The sequence below is a fragment of the Mauremys mutica genome, chromosome 12 (genome assembly GCF_020497125.1).
Source record: "Mauremys mutica isolate MM-2020 ecotype Southern chromosome 12, ASM2049712v1, whole genome shotgun sequence".
Lineage (NCBI taxonomy): Eukaryota > Metazoa > Chordata > Testudines > Geoemydidae > Mauremys > Mauremys mutica.
Genome location: NC_059083.1, coordinates 76,355,845 through 76,370,447, shown reverse-complemented (window position 1 = coordinate 76,370,447; position 14,603 = coordinate 76,355,845). Strand labels below are relative to the sequence as shown.

The 14,603-nt window shown below is 37.8% G+C and overlaps 1 protein-coding gene across 5 annotated transcripts in view; it reads right to left on the bottom strand.

Moving 5' to 3' along the window:
* The window catches only part of CEP112 (centrosomal protein 112), a 271,084-nt gene that overhangs the window by 111,016 nt on the left and 145,465 nt on the right, over positions 1 to 14,603 (bottom strand). For all 5 annotated transcript variants that reach the window (XM_044984035.1, XM_044984036.1, XM_044984032.1 and 2 more), the window contains one exon: positions 5,447 to 5,629. In XM_044984035.1, coding sequence (XP_044839970.1) covers positions 5,447 to 5,629 — 183 coding nt within the window. The remainder of the gene's footprint in view (positions 1 to 5,446; positions 5,630 to 14,603) is intronic.

Below are 14,603 nucleotides of genomic sequence, written 5' to 3'. Positions count from 1 at the left end.
GATTCTCACTTTTTCATAGAGTCAGAGTTTAAGGTGAGAATGGACCACCAGATCATCCAGTTTGAGTTCCTGCATGCCACGGGGCACCAACACCAGCACACCAAACCCAAAAGTGGAAATGAGACCAAAGTAAATGAGACCCACAAGAGACTAAGCTACTATGTGCCACAGACAGAGAGCAAGACAGACCAACGAGCACCATTGATCAAAGCCCCTGCAATGCAGGGAAATGATTAAATGGGATATACCCATTTGTAGTCCACATTTTAATGTAGGGATTGTCTTGTGAACCAGATGTCTTCTAAGACATAACTGTGTGAACCACCTCCCATCAAATGGCCATTGGAAAAAAATCCTTGTGCAAACTACAGTAATTATTTACATTACAAAGAAACAGATGGGGAAATATTTGATTATTTTTGCCTTCTTTTAATGAAATTTTGTAGGAGAAAGGAAACAGAAGGAACAGTCATCACCTATCTGCAGACTACCAGCAAGTGTTCCATGTACCAAAGTCTGAGAACCCCTGGTTTACAGCATGAGATTCTCTCACATCTTTTCTTTTTCATTTGAAGTATAAATCTGGTTCTTATACTTCAGGGATTACTACTATAGCACCGGAGAGTTATCAGTCTATTCAAATATATGTTCATATAGTTTTGTTTTGTAACTCAGGATACAAAACAGAATTTTTTACCTTTTCTCTAGCTGATAAAAGGCCTTCATCATATAATAATGTTATTTCAGGAAGGCTGCATACATTGGAAGAGACAATATTTTCGGGGGAGGGGTGTCCTTTATTTAAGTTGTTGTTATTTATACATCACCCTTAACTTAAGCAGCATTTTATTAGACATAAAATAATCACATTGTCAGGCTCAAACAATGTACAGTCTAACTTGGAAAAAAAATAAATGCAGAGCAACAGTTTCAGTGTGGGAGAGAGTTGAAAGATCATTTATTCGGAGTCCAATGTAGGAAGAATTTAGGGGAGAAGTGGCTTTAAAGGAAAGAAATAGACAGAGAGCTCAGAAGACAAGAAGTGGGAGGCTGCCCCATATATAGAGGGGCACCACAGAAGGCCTTGTAAATCTGAAAATGGCAAAATGGGACAAAGGGAGGAGTAAGGACAGGCATTGGGAAAAGTGCAGAAAGCAACAGAGGGAGTGGGAAGACACAGAAACCGAGACTTAGGCAGAGGTGAAATGCCTTAGTCATTCTTCCTGCCCACCCTAGCCCATTTCTGCTTTTATGATGTCTTTCATATATGGTGTGTTTAGACTTGCACACCTAAAGAACTCATCTGTTATTCTTTTTTCCTGGCAACTGATGGGCTGGAGACTAACAAACCTCTAAATTATGGCTACATTTATTTTATTGCAACCCAGTGTTTGGAATAATTTTAATATACTATTTTATTGTGTTTAAGTTAATATTACAGTGACAAATGGTGATGAATTGTGCTTCAGTGTTTAAATTATTCTTTACCCAGTTACAAATGGAAGAAAATGGTGGACCTGCACATTATCACCTGGCAACAGAAAGTGGAAAAAGACTTCAGGTTCCTCATCTCCCTTTTTCACAACATGACAGTAAAGCAAAGCATTCAGTTTGAAGTTAAGTGGGGGTCTTCCTTTTCTCCCTATCCAAAAGGTCAAAAAGCCAAGGAAAAAGCATTAAAATTATATAACTTTATACAGCAGCTGGAACTCTGCAATGTTAGAGATGGTAAGGGTATATGTCATAAGCTGGGGAAAGAGTGACAATTTGATCAAAGAAGATTGTGCAGTTGGTATATCTATGGTAGCCTGGTTAGGACTGGATATTAAGATTCCCAACCTCATTATCCAATCTGGCCTACTGAGGCAGAAGATAGTGTAGAATATTTTCTTTTTTAGAAACAATTTGTTTCTATGAGATATGATTTATTTTCTACTATCAGAAGAGTTTTGTTTCTGAAAATCTCATTTTCTACCAAGAATTAATACAATGTGTTGTGAAAGAAAATATACACAGAATATTTTTTTAAATGAACCACCATAAACCACATTTTGGAAAATTTACTTATGGTATCTGTAAGGAAATTCTGAACAATATCCAGAATCAAAGATAAAATTAAAACGCTAAACTACAATTTTATTGAAAAATATATATTATAATGCTTTCCCTTAAAAATATAGAACTTTGGATTTAAAAATTATATCATTTTAAAATCCAAAGTTCTATATTTTTAAGGGAAAACATTATTTTAACAACAACATTTTTTGCAGCTCACAGAAATACAGGATTTAAAGAAAAAGACTACAAGAACACAGTATGGTACACAAGCCTTCAGGCTCTTTTGACTTTTATTGACCCATATGTCATTTTACTCCTCCTCAAACATTACAACCGTAGGTGAAAAAAGCAAAGAAACCCTTCTGAAAAGATATTATTTGAGTACTAAAATGGAATGTAAATGCCACATAAAAATGAAAGTAACTGACCAACAATATAAAACATGCTATCCCTTTAAATCAATATGCTTTACCTAATACCATGCTGAATTTATAATACAAGAACCAAAAGTTATAATTTTCTTCTTATTCAGAATCTACAGACCTACCTAAAATCTTTACTGATTCTGAAGACAACAGTAAAGTGTTAATATAGGTTCACATCTAAAATTGTCTATTTCGTACAGTATCTTTCACCATAGCTGAAGATCTGACTGAACTTGGACACCTTGGAAATGCAATAAAAATAGAACAAATCTTTTCAGTAATTTTGCAGAATACATTATTTTCCAGAGATCCATCAAATTGTCAGATATTTTAAAAATATGCTGCTTTACATAAGGAAAACTGGTACTTTTACACAACCCAGCAATCATGGAATAGCTAGATTCTCCAGACCAAAAGATTCAAGAGATTACCAATTTTTGGATATTCTGATTATTATTAAAACTATATGAAATATCTAGCAGTTGTACTTTTCGTTTAGCTAAACAAAATGGCCTCTTCTGCTGTGTTGAAGCAGGTTCATAGTAACGCAGAGAAACTAAAGACATTACAATCTACAAATATGATTCTATTTTATGATTTTATGAAAAAGTCAGAGCCATATAATTTACTTATCCCTGTAGCATTTTAGCTTAAATTGTTTCATAAAGATGCTGTACATCAGTCCCATAATAGTCCAAAAACATGTATTTTGGGAGCAAAAACGCAGTGCTGGAAAAATACAATAAATGGCAGTATTCAAAATTCCACCGAAGACATTGGGAAGTACTTTTAAATACTATTATCCCCACTGCAAAGTCAAATGTAAATTTTAAATACCTATGTATTTTATAGATGAAGGCTTTAACATTTATCAATTTAACATTTGATTTATTCACCAAACTAAATAAATGCATCTTTAAAAGTGGTAACAATTATCAGACAGATGATTATTCTCCTTTTGATTAGAAACAGCTGCGCTAGTCAAGGCAAACATATTTTCTCTCTTTACTAATACTGCCATGACAGCAGCGCTCATACTGTAGAGATAGTCAAAAGAGAAAGACTTTTAAAAGACTAATTTTTTTGCCATTACTATTTCAACTCTCCATTGTTTAACATATCACTTGTGATAGCATCGGCATTTCATTTTAAATAACACGCTTTCCCAAACTCCATGATGCCAACCTTTGCCACAAGTGAGCCACAATCTAACTAAATAGGTAGGACAAACATATAGGACATCTAAAGATTCTTTCGGAATTTACTATTCAAGGGTTACATTCCCATCGTATCTACCCACAACAGCGTAATGGTAATGAATTACTGTAGGTACGTTACACAATCCTGCATATTTATAAAACTGATTTTTATACTTAGTGATATGAACACACCCTGTATTCACAGTAAGTACTGAACTTCATGGTATTCAGACAAATGTCACTGCTTGACAATATAGTGTTGGGGTCCAACTGAGAGAATGATACGACTTCGAAGGGATACTCGCAAAGTAACTATATAGCTAAGTGCCAAAAGACTAGTTCCTTTAATTACTTAAGTTTTTTATTCATCATCAAAATACATGGAAAAAAGGATAATGTTTAATTCTGCTGCAATCTTCTGAATTTCCTGTTACTGAGCATGCCCACAGAGTCCCTCCCTGTTTTACATGGAAAACAATAATGGTACAAATGGAATAAATCAATATTATTTCTGTAAGATATTTTCCCCTGTAGACTGTTGTTTATCATATATATTTATATTTACTCAGTTGTTGATTCTATGGATAATGAATCTTTCAAATATAAAAAAAGGAATTAAGAATTAAATCCTTAATTTCATTTAGTTACAATATATAGTATAGGTGAGAAGGAAATATAAGCAATCCTAACAAAAGTTAAAATGAAAAGGACTTATTGCCAGGATCTTGCATCATGTGGGGAAGAAGCTGATGCGCGGAGACCATATGATGGTTATACCTCCCATACAAAAACGCCCATTTTGATATAAAATAATCAATTAATGATAAGTAATTCTAATGCAGATCAGTAAAGTAAAAATTATTTTCCCTTTGTTCATTTAAATAAATGTTCTACTCTGAAATCATCCTGAATTTTTATATGTTTTCACTGCAGGCCTTTTATAACATATACTCTTAGAAAAATACACCACACACACACACACCCATAAACACACCCTCACAAAATAAACAGAAAAACTCCCACATACATCCAATAAGATTTTTTGAACTGAAACTAATAAAGATCATTTTTCATGCTGACAGTGCACATTTCATCCATAAGTTTGAAGAGTCAAATGCTACCACAGCTGGGGGTTATTCTGCCAAATGGCTTCCAACAGTGACCATAGAGATGGAGGATGGGAGGGGTGCGTATGTGTGTGTAGGAAAATAGCAAACCTGATGGGAAGCAAACCAAAAGCCAAATCATCTTATCACTGATTATCTGGCATATGCAATCAAACACACGATGCAAACATGGAACACAAAATTATTGAGAAATAAAGTCAGATCTTGAAAACAAGCAATTTGTGGGTTACCTGCAGAGATTTAAACAAAAAAGCATATGAATGAATTAGATATATTTCATAGGGATTTATCCAGGGAGGAGGAAAGGAGGGGTGAGTGTGGGGGTTGGAGGGGAATAGATACCTTTTTTCTTAAACAAATCCATCATGAAAGAAAATGAGACAAGATTATAAATAAGAGGCCGAGTTATAGCGCACCATGGGATTTTTAATCTGGCTACCTGTGGTTTTTGCAGTTAAAGCTTTATTCAGCAGTGGGGGAGGGGGGTGGAAAAAAGAAAAAAAAAATCACATGTATATGTCAGTTTCGCAAATGATCAAACAGCGTGCATTATCAACAATGCTGGAAAACGGGAAACGCTTATTATTATATATATTTTTAATAAGCATACGGCTTTGCAAATGTTATTGATCATTACCTGTGCATCTCGTTTCCTGCATTCTTGAGTTTTATTCTCGTGCTCCGTCATGGCAGCGCGAAGCTGTTTTTCCAGTTTTTCAATTTCCCGTTCGTGATCTCGGACCAGGCAATCCTTCTCTGTGTTGTGCTGCTGGAATAGGTGCGTCTTCTCCTGTTCATGCTCCAGCTTCAGCTCTACTATCTGATTGGACAATGAGGAGTACAGTTCATCAATAGAACATCCTTGTCGTCATGACAACTCGTCTACAGCTTAATTTTCCCCCCTAATTTCATCAAGTTGGCAATTTTATTTTTACGTCATTATTACCTCACCTTTTTAAGACGACATTCGGCTTGAAAGAATTCCTCCAAATAATTTTAACATTCAAGACAACTAAGCAAATCCAGTGCATCTTTAACCAATTTGTTGGTACAAATGAGGGAACGTTTAAAAAAAAAATCATTGTCACATTCTGTGTATGTTCCCAAAGTATCCTGCTGTTGCTAATCAGCAATGGTAAGGATTATAAATGGTTAATAATCAGTCTGCTCTCCTCTTCATTTAAGTATACACACACACACACACACAAAAAGCAGCAATTAAATCTTTTAAAGATTTCTTTATGATTTCCAGAATCAAAGCTCTTACTTCAATAATCATCTGGGTTATTGTATATACAGTTGTCTTTTTAAAACAATTATAAAAAAGCCAAGCTCTATTATCTCGTTGTCAGCTTCGGTATACCAACATAAACAGATGTATGTGTTCCAGAAGGGGACCTGCTGTGCTGCAAGCTTGCGCCATGATTTCATAAAAAGCTTTCTATTCTCAGGATCCTTTCCCAGTCCACACCACACTGGATACTGTGACCTTGGCCAGTCTTAGCCTCTCCCTGCTAGACTGAATGGCAGCCCGAGACCAAGGCCTGGTTGCCGCAGCTTTGATACTAATCCTCCCAGACTGTGCACAATGGCACCCTACCTGGCCTGCAAACTATAGCCAGCTAGGCTGCCTTTGAAGCAGGTGATGAATAGGGGACTGCAGGAAGCCAGCTTCCCTAGTGAACTCCAGGCCACACAGCTGCTAAGAACAGTCACTTGGATTTTTCTTCAGTTTTGGTGGATTTCAGGGAGGGAAAAAAACGCCGTTATCAAGAATATGTTGGGTTATTTTCAGCGTGAGAATCCTTCTTCAAAAAAGCTAACAGTAGGAGTCTGCTCAAAATCGATCTTGTTTGTGTAAGGAAAGCGCCCAGGCACCTGATCTTAAAGCTATAGCATTCAATTCTGGAAACGTGCATTCTGCATCAACATTAGCTGTTTCGTGATTTTTGTTTTGTTTTATTTTTGTTCCATGTCAAAACCATTCTTGCAAATTGCTGATCAGTGTATTATGAATTTAAAATTAAAATCTGTTTTCAACTCTGGAGCTCTCTGATATATCCTGGGGTGTGTTTCATTATCAGAAAAGGCACAAGCAAAAGAGATATTTTAATATTTTAAATGTGTCTGCACCTCTTAGTAAAAATAAAGAGCTCATTAACCCATGGGTGCAATCCCAGAAGAAGTTTAAAAAAAAAAATTAAGCATATATTATGTGTATTTGACTTGGAATCATTATACAAAGCGCTTTAAGTCAGCCTTGGGTCAAAAGTTTGTGTACATGCTATTTTCTTTTCAAACTCTGTGAATATCTGTTCCCTTAGTCTCTTTAAATGATAGAGTTGTTCTTACTTCTTAAAATTGATCACTATCCAGTGTTTGTCTGAATTTTAGAAAAAAGTTATTTTACATTTTAAAAGTTATGCAAATACATAACTGACACCTGATGAGAAATTACACTTGCAAGAGAGACCTTTATATGTCTCTTCACACATCTGTTTTCCTTTATTACTTCTAGATTTCTCAGTCAATTAATTTAGCTTTTTTAGTTTTGTTTTTTCCACTTCTCCCAGCAAGCCACAGGAATAGATGGCCACATCCCCATTTGTGATTGTATTAAAATGGTAACTATAATGAAGTCAATTTTTCCCCCCAAAACCACACATTTCTTGATTTACTATATTTATATTATGCCTGTAAGATCCTTAAAAATTTTTTTTAGAAAGGATTGTCCCTCGTATGTACAGTAGGGGTGTCTTGGAGCAATAATACAGTTTTAGATATAGAAACAATGTGGGTGTGAGGAGAGTCACATTTTATAAAAAAGCAATTTTGTTGCCAAAAACGTCCAAGAGCAAACAACTCCCTGTAATTCTGATTTTTTTTTAAAAAAAGCTTAAAACTGTAGGAAGTTCTCATATCTACCTAATACCCTTTAATTATTATTGCATACTTGCAAGGAAATATAAGTTTTATTAGCAACTAAATGTACTTCCTTCTACTTTGTTTTGATTATGACTTATAATATGAAATGAATAATTGAACAGCTATTTTACTGCACAAGTGGATCCTCCTCCTTGATCGCCCTGTTCTCCTAAACATATTAAGACTTTGGTTACACTACCAGTGCTACTCCATCCCCCCTCCCCTCTTATCTCTCTTTTTTTAATTTTGAAGTTTTTATTCATAAAAATGGAGATTTAATCTATACCAGCAAGAACAAGAACAAGAACAGCATGCTGGTTTTCAGCAATAACCCAACTCCCTCACAAAGATAAACTGCTTGAAAACTGTATTAATGCTTCATAAACCAGCATGGGGTTCCTACCACTATGTAGTTGAGCTCAGTAGAAGGAGACCTTTATTTCTTCTTTCTAATATTGGGTCCTTTCCTTCGAGACACTGAGCACATCCTATGAAGCACAGTAACAGCACAGTCAAGTCCTTCAGAAGTTCTATGGGTGTTGAGGGGTCTCTGCACCTCAAAAGAAGTGTTCCACATTTCAGGGTATTCAACCCTGACTGCAATATGATGTCAGGTCAAAGCATGAACAACAATTAACTGGTAATGTCAACAGACTCTTCTTATTTTTACAAAATATTCTGACAATTGAGTAGAGGATACAGAGCTGATGGTGACATGCACTGCAGATAAATAAGCAACAGAGAATGACACAAAAACTATAGAAGTGGGCATCACCTGAAGAAAGACTATAATATGAGAAAAATCAGAGGCTAAGGGAAACAAGTCAGAGATCACAAATATCTAGAGGAGATGGACTATGGGAACTGAGGTAAACGCCCTGTCACCGCATTCATATTTAATTACACTACATACAATATTGCACAGATGCTTCCCTCTTTTCCCCCAAAATTACCATCACACTACATTACTTGCTAGTAACTGGAGTTCTCTGAATAAATGGTCTCTACACGCCTGAATTCTTACTCTGTGACACACAGTTTTCATTTAATAACTCCCATTTGTCGGCATGTTAAACACCGGACATGTGAAATCCTGGCCCCATTGTAGTCAGTGGCAAAACTCAAAATGATCACAACAAAGTCAGGATTTCACTCTATACTTTTTAATCTTTGTTCACTGGTTGAAATTTAACAATAGTTCCCTATCCCAACTTGCCAGAGAAGGGGAAGAGAGAAAAAAGGAAGCAATTCTTAAGTACCAGCCTATTACTAAAGATTAATAATTGTGACAAGTCATCCATTAATCACTGAAATAAAAATTTATTGTTAACCCTAAAAAATAGTATGTGACCATCTTAGGCAACAATGCAGGGCATTGACAAACACTGCCACTTATCAGAGGTGGTCTAATACAGTGGATGAGAACTGTACTCATGACATTTGGGGATATTGTGGTACAGTCTCTTAAGAGGAGAGTTTGCCTAATAAAGGTAGTTTCTTGGCCTTTGTCTACACTAGGGACAATTTTGAAAAAACTCCCACAACTGCTAGCACTCACTCAAGTGAGCTGGTCTCAACAAGCTTAGAAGCTCTAGAGTAGACAGCCTGCTGGCTGCAGAGCATGTTTTCAGCATTATATACATTGGAAATCAGAAGTCACAGAGCTCCTACTGCCACTACCAATGATGGATGTTTAAAAAAAAATATCTCTAGTGTAAACAAGATCTTCCACAGGTTTTGCTTTGACGACTCAAACTGTACTCAGGCTTTTCCCAGAAAAGTTAAGCTCATGAATAAGTGGGAACTGTAAAATGATTTTCAAAACCACAATGGGACAGAATTGGAGTAAGTTACATGTCTAAGTGCCTCTTTGAAAACCTAGTATCAGAGGGGTAGCCGTGTTAGTCTGTTTCTGTAGAAGCAGCAAAGAATCTGTGGCACCTTATAGACTAACAGATGTTTTTGCAGCATGAGCTTTCGTGGGTGAATACCCACTTCTTCGGATGCAAGTAGTGGAAATTTCCAGGGGCAGGTAAATATAAGCAAGCAAGAAGCAAGCTAGAGATAACGAGGTTAGATCAATCAGGGAGGATGAGGCCCTGTTCTAGCAGTTGAGGTGTGAAAACCAAGGGAGGAGAAACTGGTTCTGTAATTGGCAAGCCATTCACAGTCTTTGTTTAGTCCTGAGCTGATGGTGTCAAATTTACAGATGAACTGGAGCTCAGCAGTTTCTCTTTGAAGTCTGGTTCTAAAGTTTTTTTGCTGCAGGATGGCCACCTTAAGGTCTGCTATTGTGTGGCCAGGGAGGTTGAAGTGTTCTCCTACAGGTTTTTGTATATTGCCATTCCTAATGTCTGATTTGTGTCCATTTATCCTTTTCCTTAGAGACTGTCCAGTTTGGCCGATGTACATAGCAGAGGGGCATTGCTGGCATATGATGGCATATATTACATTGGTGGATGTGCAGGTGAATGAACCGGTGATGGTGTGGCTGATCTGGTTAGGTCCTGTGATGGTGTTGCTGGTGTAGATATGTGGGCAGAGTTGGCATCGAGGTTTGTTGCATGGATTGGTTCCTGAGTTGGAGTTACTATGGTGTGGTATGCAGTTGCTGGTGAGAATATGCTTCAGGTTGGCAGGTTGTCTGTGGGCGAGGACTGGCCTGCCACCCAAGGCCTGTGAAAGTGTGGGATCATTGTCCAGGATGGGCTGTAGATCCCTGATGATGCATTGGAGGGGTTTTAGCTGGGGACTGTATGTGATGGCCAGTGGAGTCCTGTTGGTTTCTTTCTTGGGCTTGTCTTGCAGTAGGAGGCTTCTGGGTACACGTCTGGCTCTGTTGATCTGTTTCTTTATTTCCTCGTGTGGGTACTGTAGTCTTGAGAATGCTTGGTGGAGATTTTCTAGGTGTTGGTCTCTGTCTGCGGGGTTAGAGCAGATGCGGTTGTACCTCAGTGCTTGGCTGTAGACAATGGATCTTGTGGTGTGTCCGGGATGGAAGCTGGAGGCATGAAGGTAGGCATAGCGGTCGGTAGGTTTTCGGTATAGGGTGGTGTTAATGTGACCATCACTTATTTGCACCGTGGTGTCTAGGAAGTGGACCTCCCGTGTAGATTGGTCCAGGCTGAGGTTGATGGAGGGGTGGAAGCTGTTGAAATCATGGTGGAATTTTTCCAGAGTCTCCTTCCCATGGGTCCAGATGATGAAGATGTCATCAATGTAGCATAGGTAGAGAAGGGGCATGAGTGGATGGGAGCTGAGGAAGCGTTGTTCCAGGTCAGCCATAAAAATATTGGCATGCCATGCGGGTGCCCATAGCGGTGCCACTGATCTGGAGATATATATTGTCATTAAATTTGAAATAGTTGTGTGTGAGGATAAAGGCACAGAGCTCAGCAACCAGTTGTGCTGTGGCATCATCAGGGATACTGTTCCTGACAGCTTGTATTCCATCAGTGTGTGGGATGTTTGTGTAGAGAGCCTCTACATCCATGGTGGCTAGGATGGTGTTTTCTGGAAGGTCACCAATGCATTGTAGTTTCCTCAGGAAATCAGTGGTGTCACGGAGATAGCTGGGAGTGCTGGTAACATAGGGTCTGAGTAGAGAGTCTACATATCCAGACAGTCCTTCAGTGAGAGTTCCAATGCCCGAGATGATGGGGCGTCCAGGATTTCCGGGTTTGTGGATCTTGGGTAGTAGATAGAATAACCCTGGTCGGGGCTCTAAGGGTATGTTGATTTGTTCCGGTGTTACTGTAGGGAGTGTCCTGAGTAGATGGTGCAGTTTCTTAGTGTATTCCTCAGTGGGATCTGAGGGAAGTAGCTTGTAAAATTTGGTATTGGAGAGTTGTCTGGCAGCCTCCTTTTGGTAGTCCGACCTGTTCATGATGACAACAGCACCTCCTTTGTCAGCCTCTTTGATAATAATGTCAGGATGGTTTCTGAGGCTGTGGATGGCATAGCATTCTGCACGACTTAGGTTGTCCCCAGCTAAAACCCCTCCAACGCATCATCAGGGATCTACAGCCCATCCTGGACAATGATCCCACACTTTCACAGGCCTTGGGTGGCAGGCCAGTCCTCGCCCACAGACAACCTGCCAACCTGAAGCATATTCTCACCAGCAACTGCACACCACACCATAGTAACTCCAGCTCAGGAACCAATCCATGCAACAAACCTCGATGCCAACTCTGCCCACATATCTACACCAGCAACACCATCACAGGACCTAACCAGATCAGCCACACCATCACCGGTTCATTCACCTGCACATCCACCAATGTAATATATGCCATCATATGCCAGCAATGCCCCTCTGCTATGTACATCGGCCAAACTGGACAGTCTCTAAGGAAAAGGATAAATGGACACAAATCAGACATTAGGAATGGCAATATACAAAAACCTGTAGGAGAACACTTCAACCTCCCTGGCCACACAATAGCAGACCTTAAGGTGGCCATCCTGCAGCAAAAAAACTTTAGAACCAGACTTCAAAGAGAAACTGCTGAGCTCCAGTTCATCTGTAAATTTGACACCATCAGCTCAGGACTAAACAAAGACTGTGAATGGCTTGCCAATTACAGAACCAGTTTCTCCTCCCTTGGTTTTCATACCTCAACTGCTAGAACAGGGCCTCATCCTCCCTGATTGATCTAACCTCGTTATCTCTAGCTTGCTTCTTGCTTGCTTATATTTACCTGCCCCTGGAAATTTCCACTACTTGCATCCGAAGAAGTGGGTATTCACCCACGAAAGCTCATGCTGCAAAAACATCTGTTAGTCTATAAGGTGCCACAGGATTCTTTGCTGCTTCTTTGAAAACCTATTGCTGTCACAATAAAGATTTCACATTGACGTATGAAAATTCACTTAAATCAACAGTTCACAACTGAGGAAATAATAAAAATACTGTATATCATGATCTGTCTATATATAAAACAGGATTTTTCTAACTATTGTAAATATATTAACTTTATTTATGAAAATACTGTGAGCTTGTCTCTCCCTAAAATAAAATTAGAAGTTAATGGTATTTGGCACATCCGTAGAGTTTCCCATGAGGTTCTCAATAGGCGACAAACATAGAAGAATTCAGCTTCACAACTGCTACCTGAGGTAAGTATAATTATCCCCATATTACTGAATATGTAAAAAGGCACAAGGTCATACAGGTAGTCTGTGACAGAGCCAGACTCAGACATCAGTCATGGTAGTGAAAGCCAGCACCTCTGAAACACAGACCATTAATTTAGGTACCTAAATAGAGATTTTCTTAAAATCTATTTTTTTAAATATATATGTGCTTCACTACACACATGAAGTGTGATAATATCTCAAAAGCTGTACACCCTTATGTACACCCACACTCATTTATATAAAATATTCACAGAAACATGTACAGTCTGAGTGGGTACATACATGATGGTTTGGTGTGTTATAAAGATTTTATCAGTAGGCATTTCAGATGATTGCATTTCGTAGGGCTGGGGAATCCAACAACGAGTTATACAGGTCATCCTAAACTAATGACGACAAAGTCTTCACATCAAACTACATCATTGTGTAGTGTGCATGTAGCACATAGAAGCTCTGTAGTCAATCTTACAAAAGTTTTAGAGACTTTTAAAATATTTTATTGGGGGTTTCTTTTTAATTTCTTAATTTGTAAATCAAGTTCCTTACTTACCATCACTCCAATTGTACAGGGATCCAAAGGGACCCATAACAAGATTTAACAAAAGTACAACATTTTTGTTCTATAGCAAAAAATATATATGTTATTTAAACTCTAATATTTTCTGCCTTGTAGACTTAGAAACAAGTGCTGTGTGTTTCACTAAAAAGCTAGGAATTTCATCTTTCTAATGATACAAAGCTTCCATTTTTAATAAAAAAAAGCCAGATATTGGACTTTAAACCCGTCACTGGTGGAGGACTGAATAATGCCCATCACGGACTCTCACTTAGTATAACTATTTTTGGTTGAGATATGTATATGTATATGTGGAGGGGAGAATTCTTCATTTGCGGGGGAAAACAGTTACATTTTTGTAGCAGATTAGTTTAAAGATAAACATAGGGTCTTTTAAAACTGTTCAAAGATTAGGAATCAGGGTTGGCAATTTCCCAGGAAAAAATAATTTCAGACAGGGCACTGGTAAATACTGGTTTAAACCCAGTATAAACCAGGAAACTGGGGAAAATAAAATTATTATTATAAGAGCCTAATGAAAATTACTGAGAAATATATAGCAATTCAATAATAGTTTTGCAGAATATCTAATATTTAAACAACATTGAAACCTGAAATGAGTTCTGACACGAATAACTTCCTTGACAAAATACCAAACTGCAAGATATACAGACATTCCAATGTTCAGTATTATATTACATATATTAGAATTACCCCATTGCATTTTCGCTTTTTGCAACCCCAAATTAATCTCCAAATCTACTGCCTTATGTAACCACAATTTGAACTAAACTAAACCTAAATGTAATGTGGTGTACATTAATTAAACAATTTTTAACATAGAAAATGCCTCAAAGTGGGATTAACCATGATTTTACTTAGTAAAAGCCACCTCTGGTAAATACCATGCCATCCTTGTTTGGAATGTTAGGAATAAGGAGAGGAGATGAACTTAGTGCGCAGAAGGCAAATGAGGCAGTAAAAAAAATGCATGATTATAGAACCATATGATAAATAAATATCAGTTGGTTTTGGAATATATTACACAGCAGCCCTGCCATGACCACATATATACATCATGTATAACACAAACATACAGTTGTTACACGTTTTACCAGACATTTTACTGCAGTGCCCAGCTGTCTAATCAACATTACCCAGTTTTCCTGTG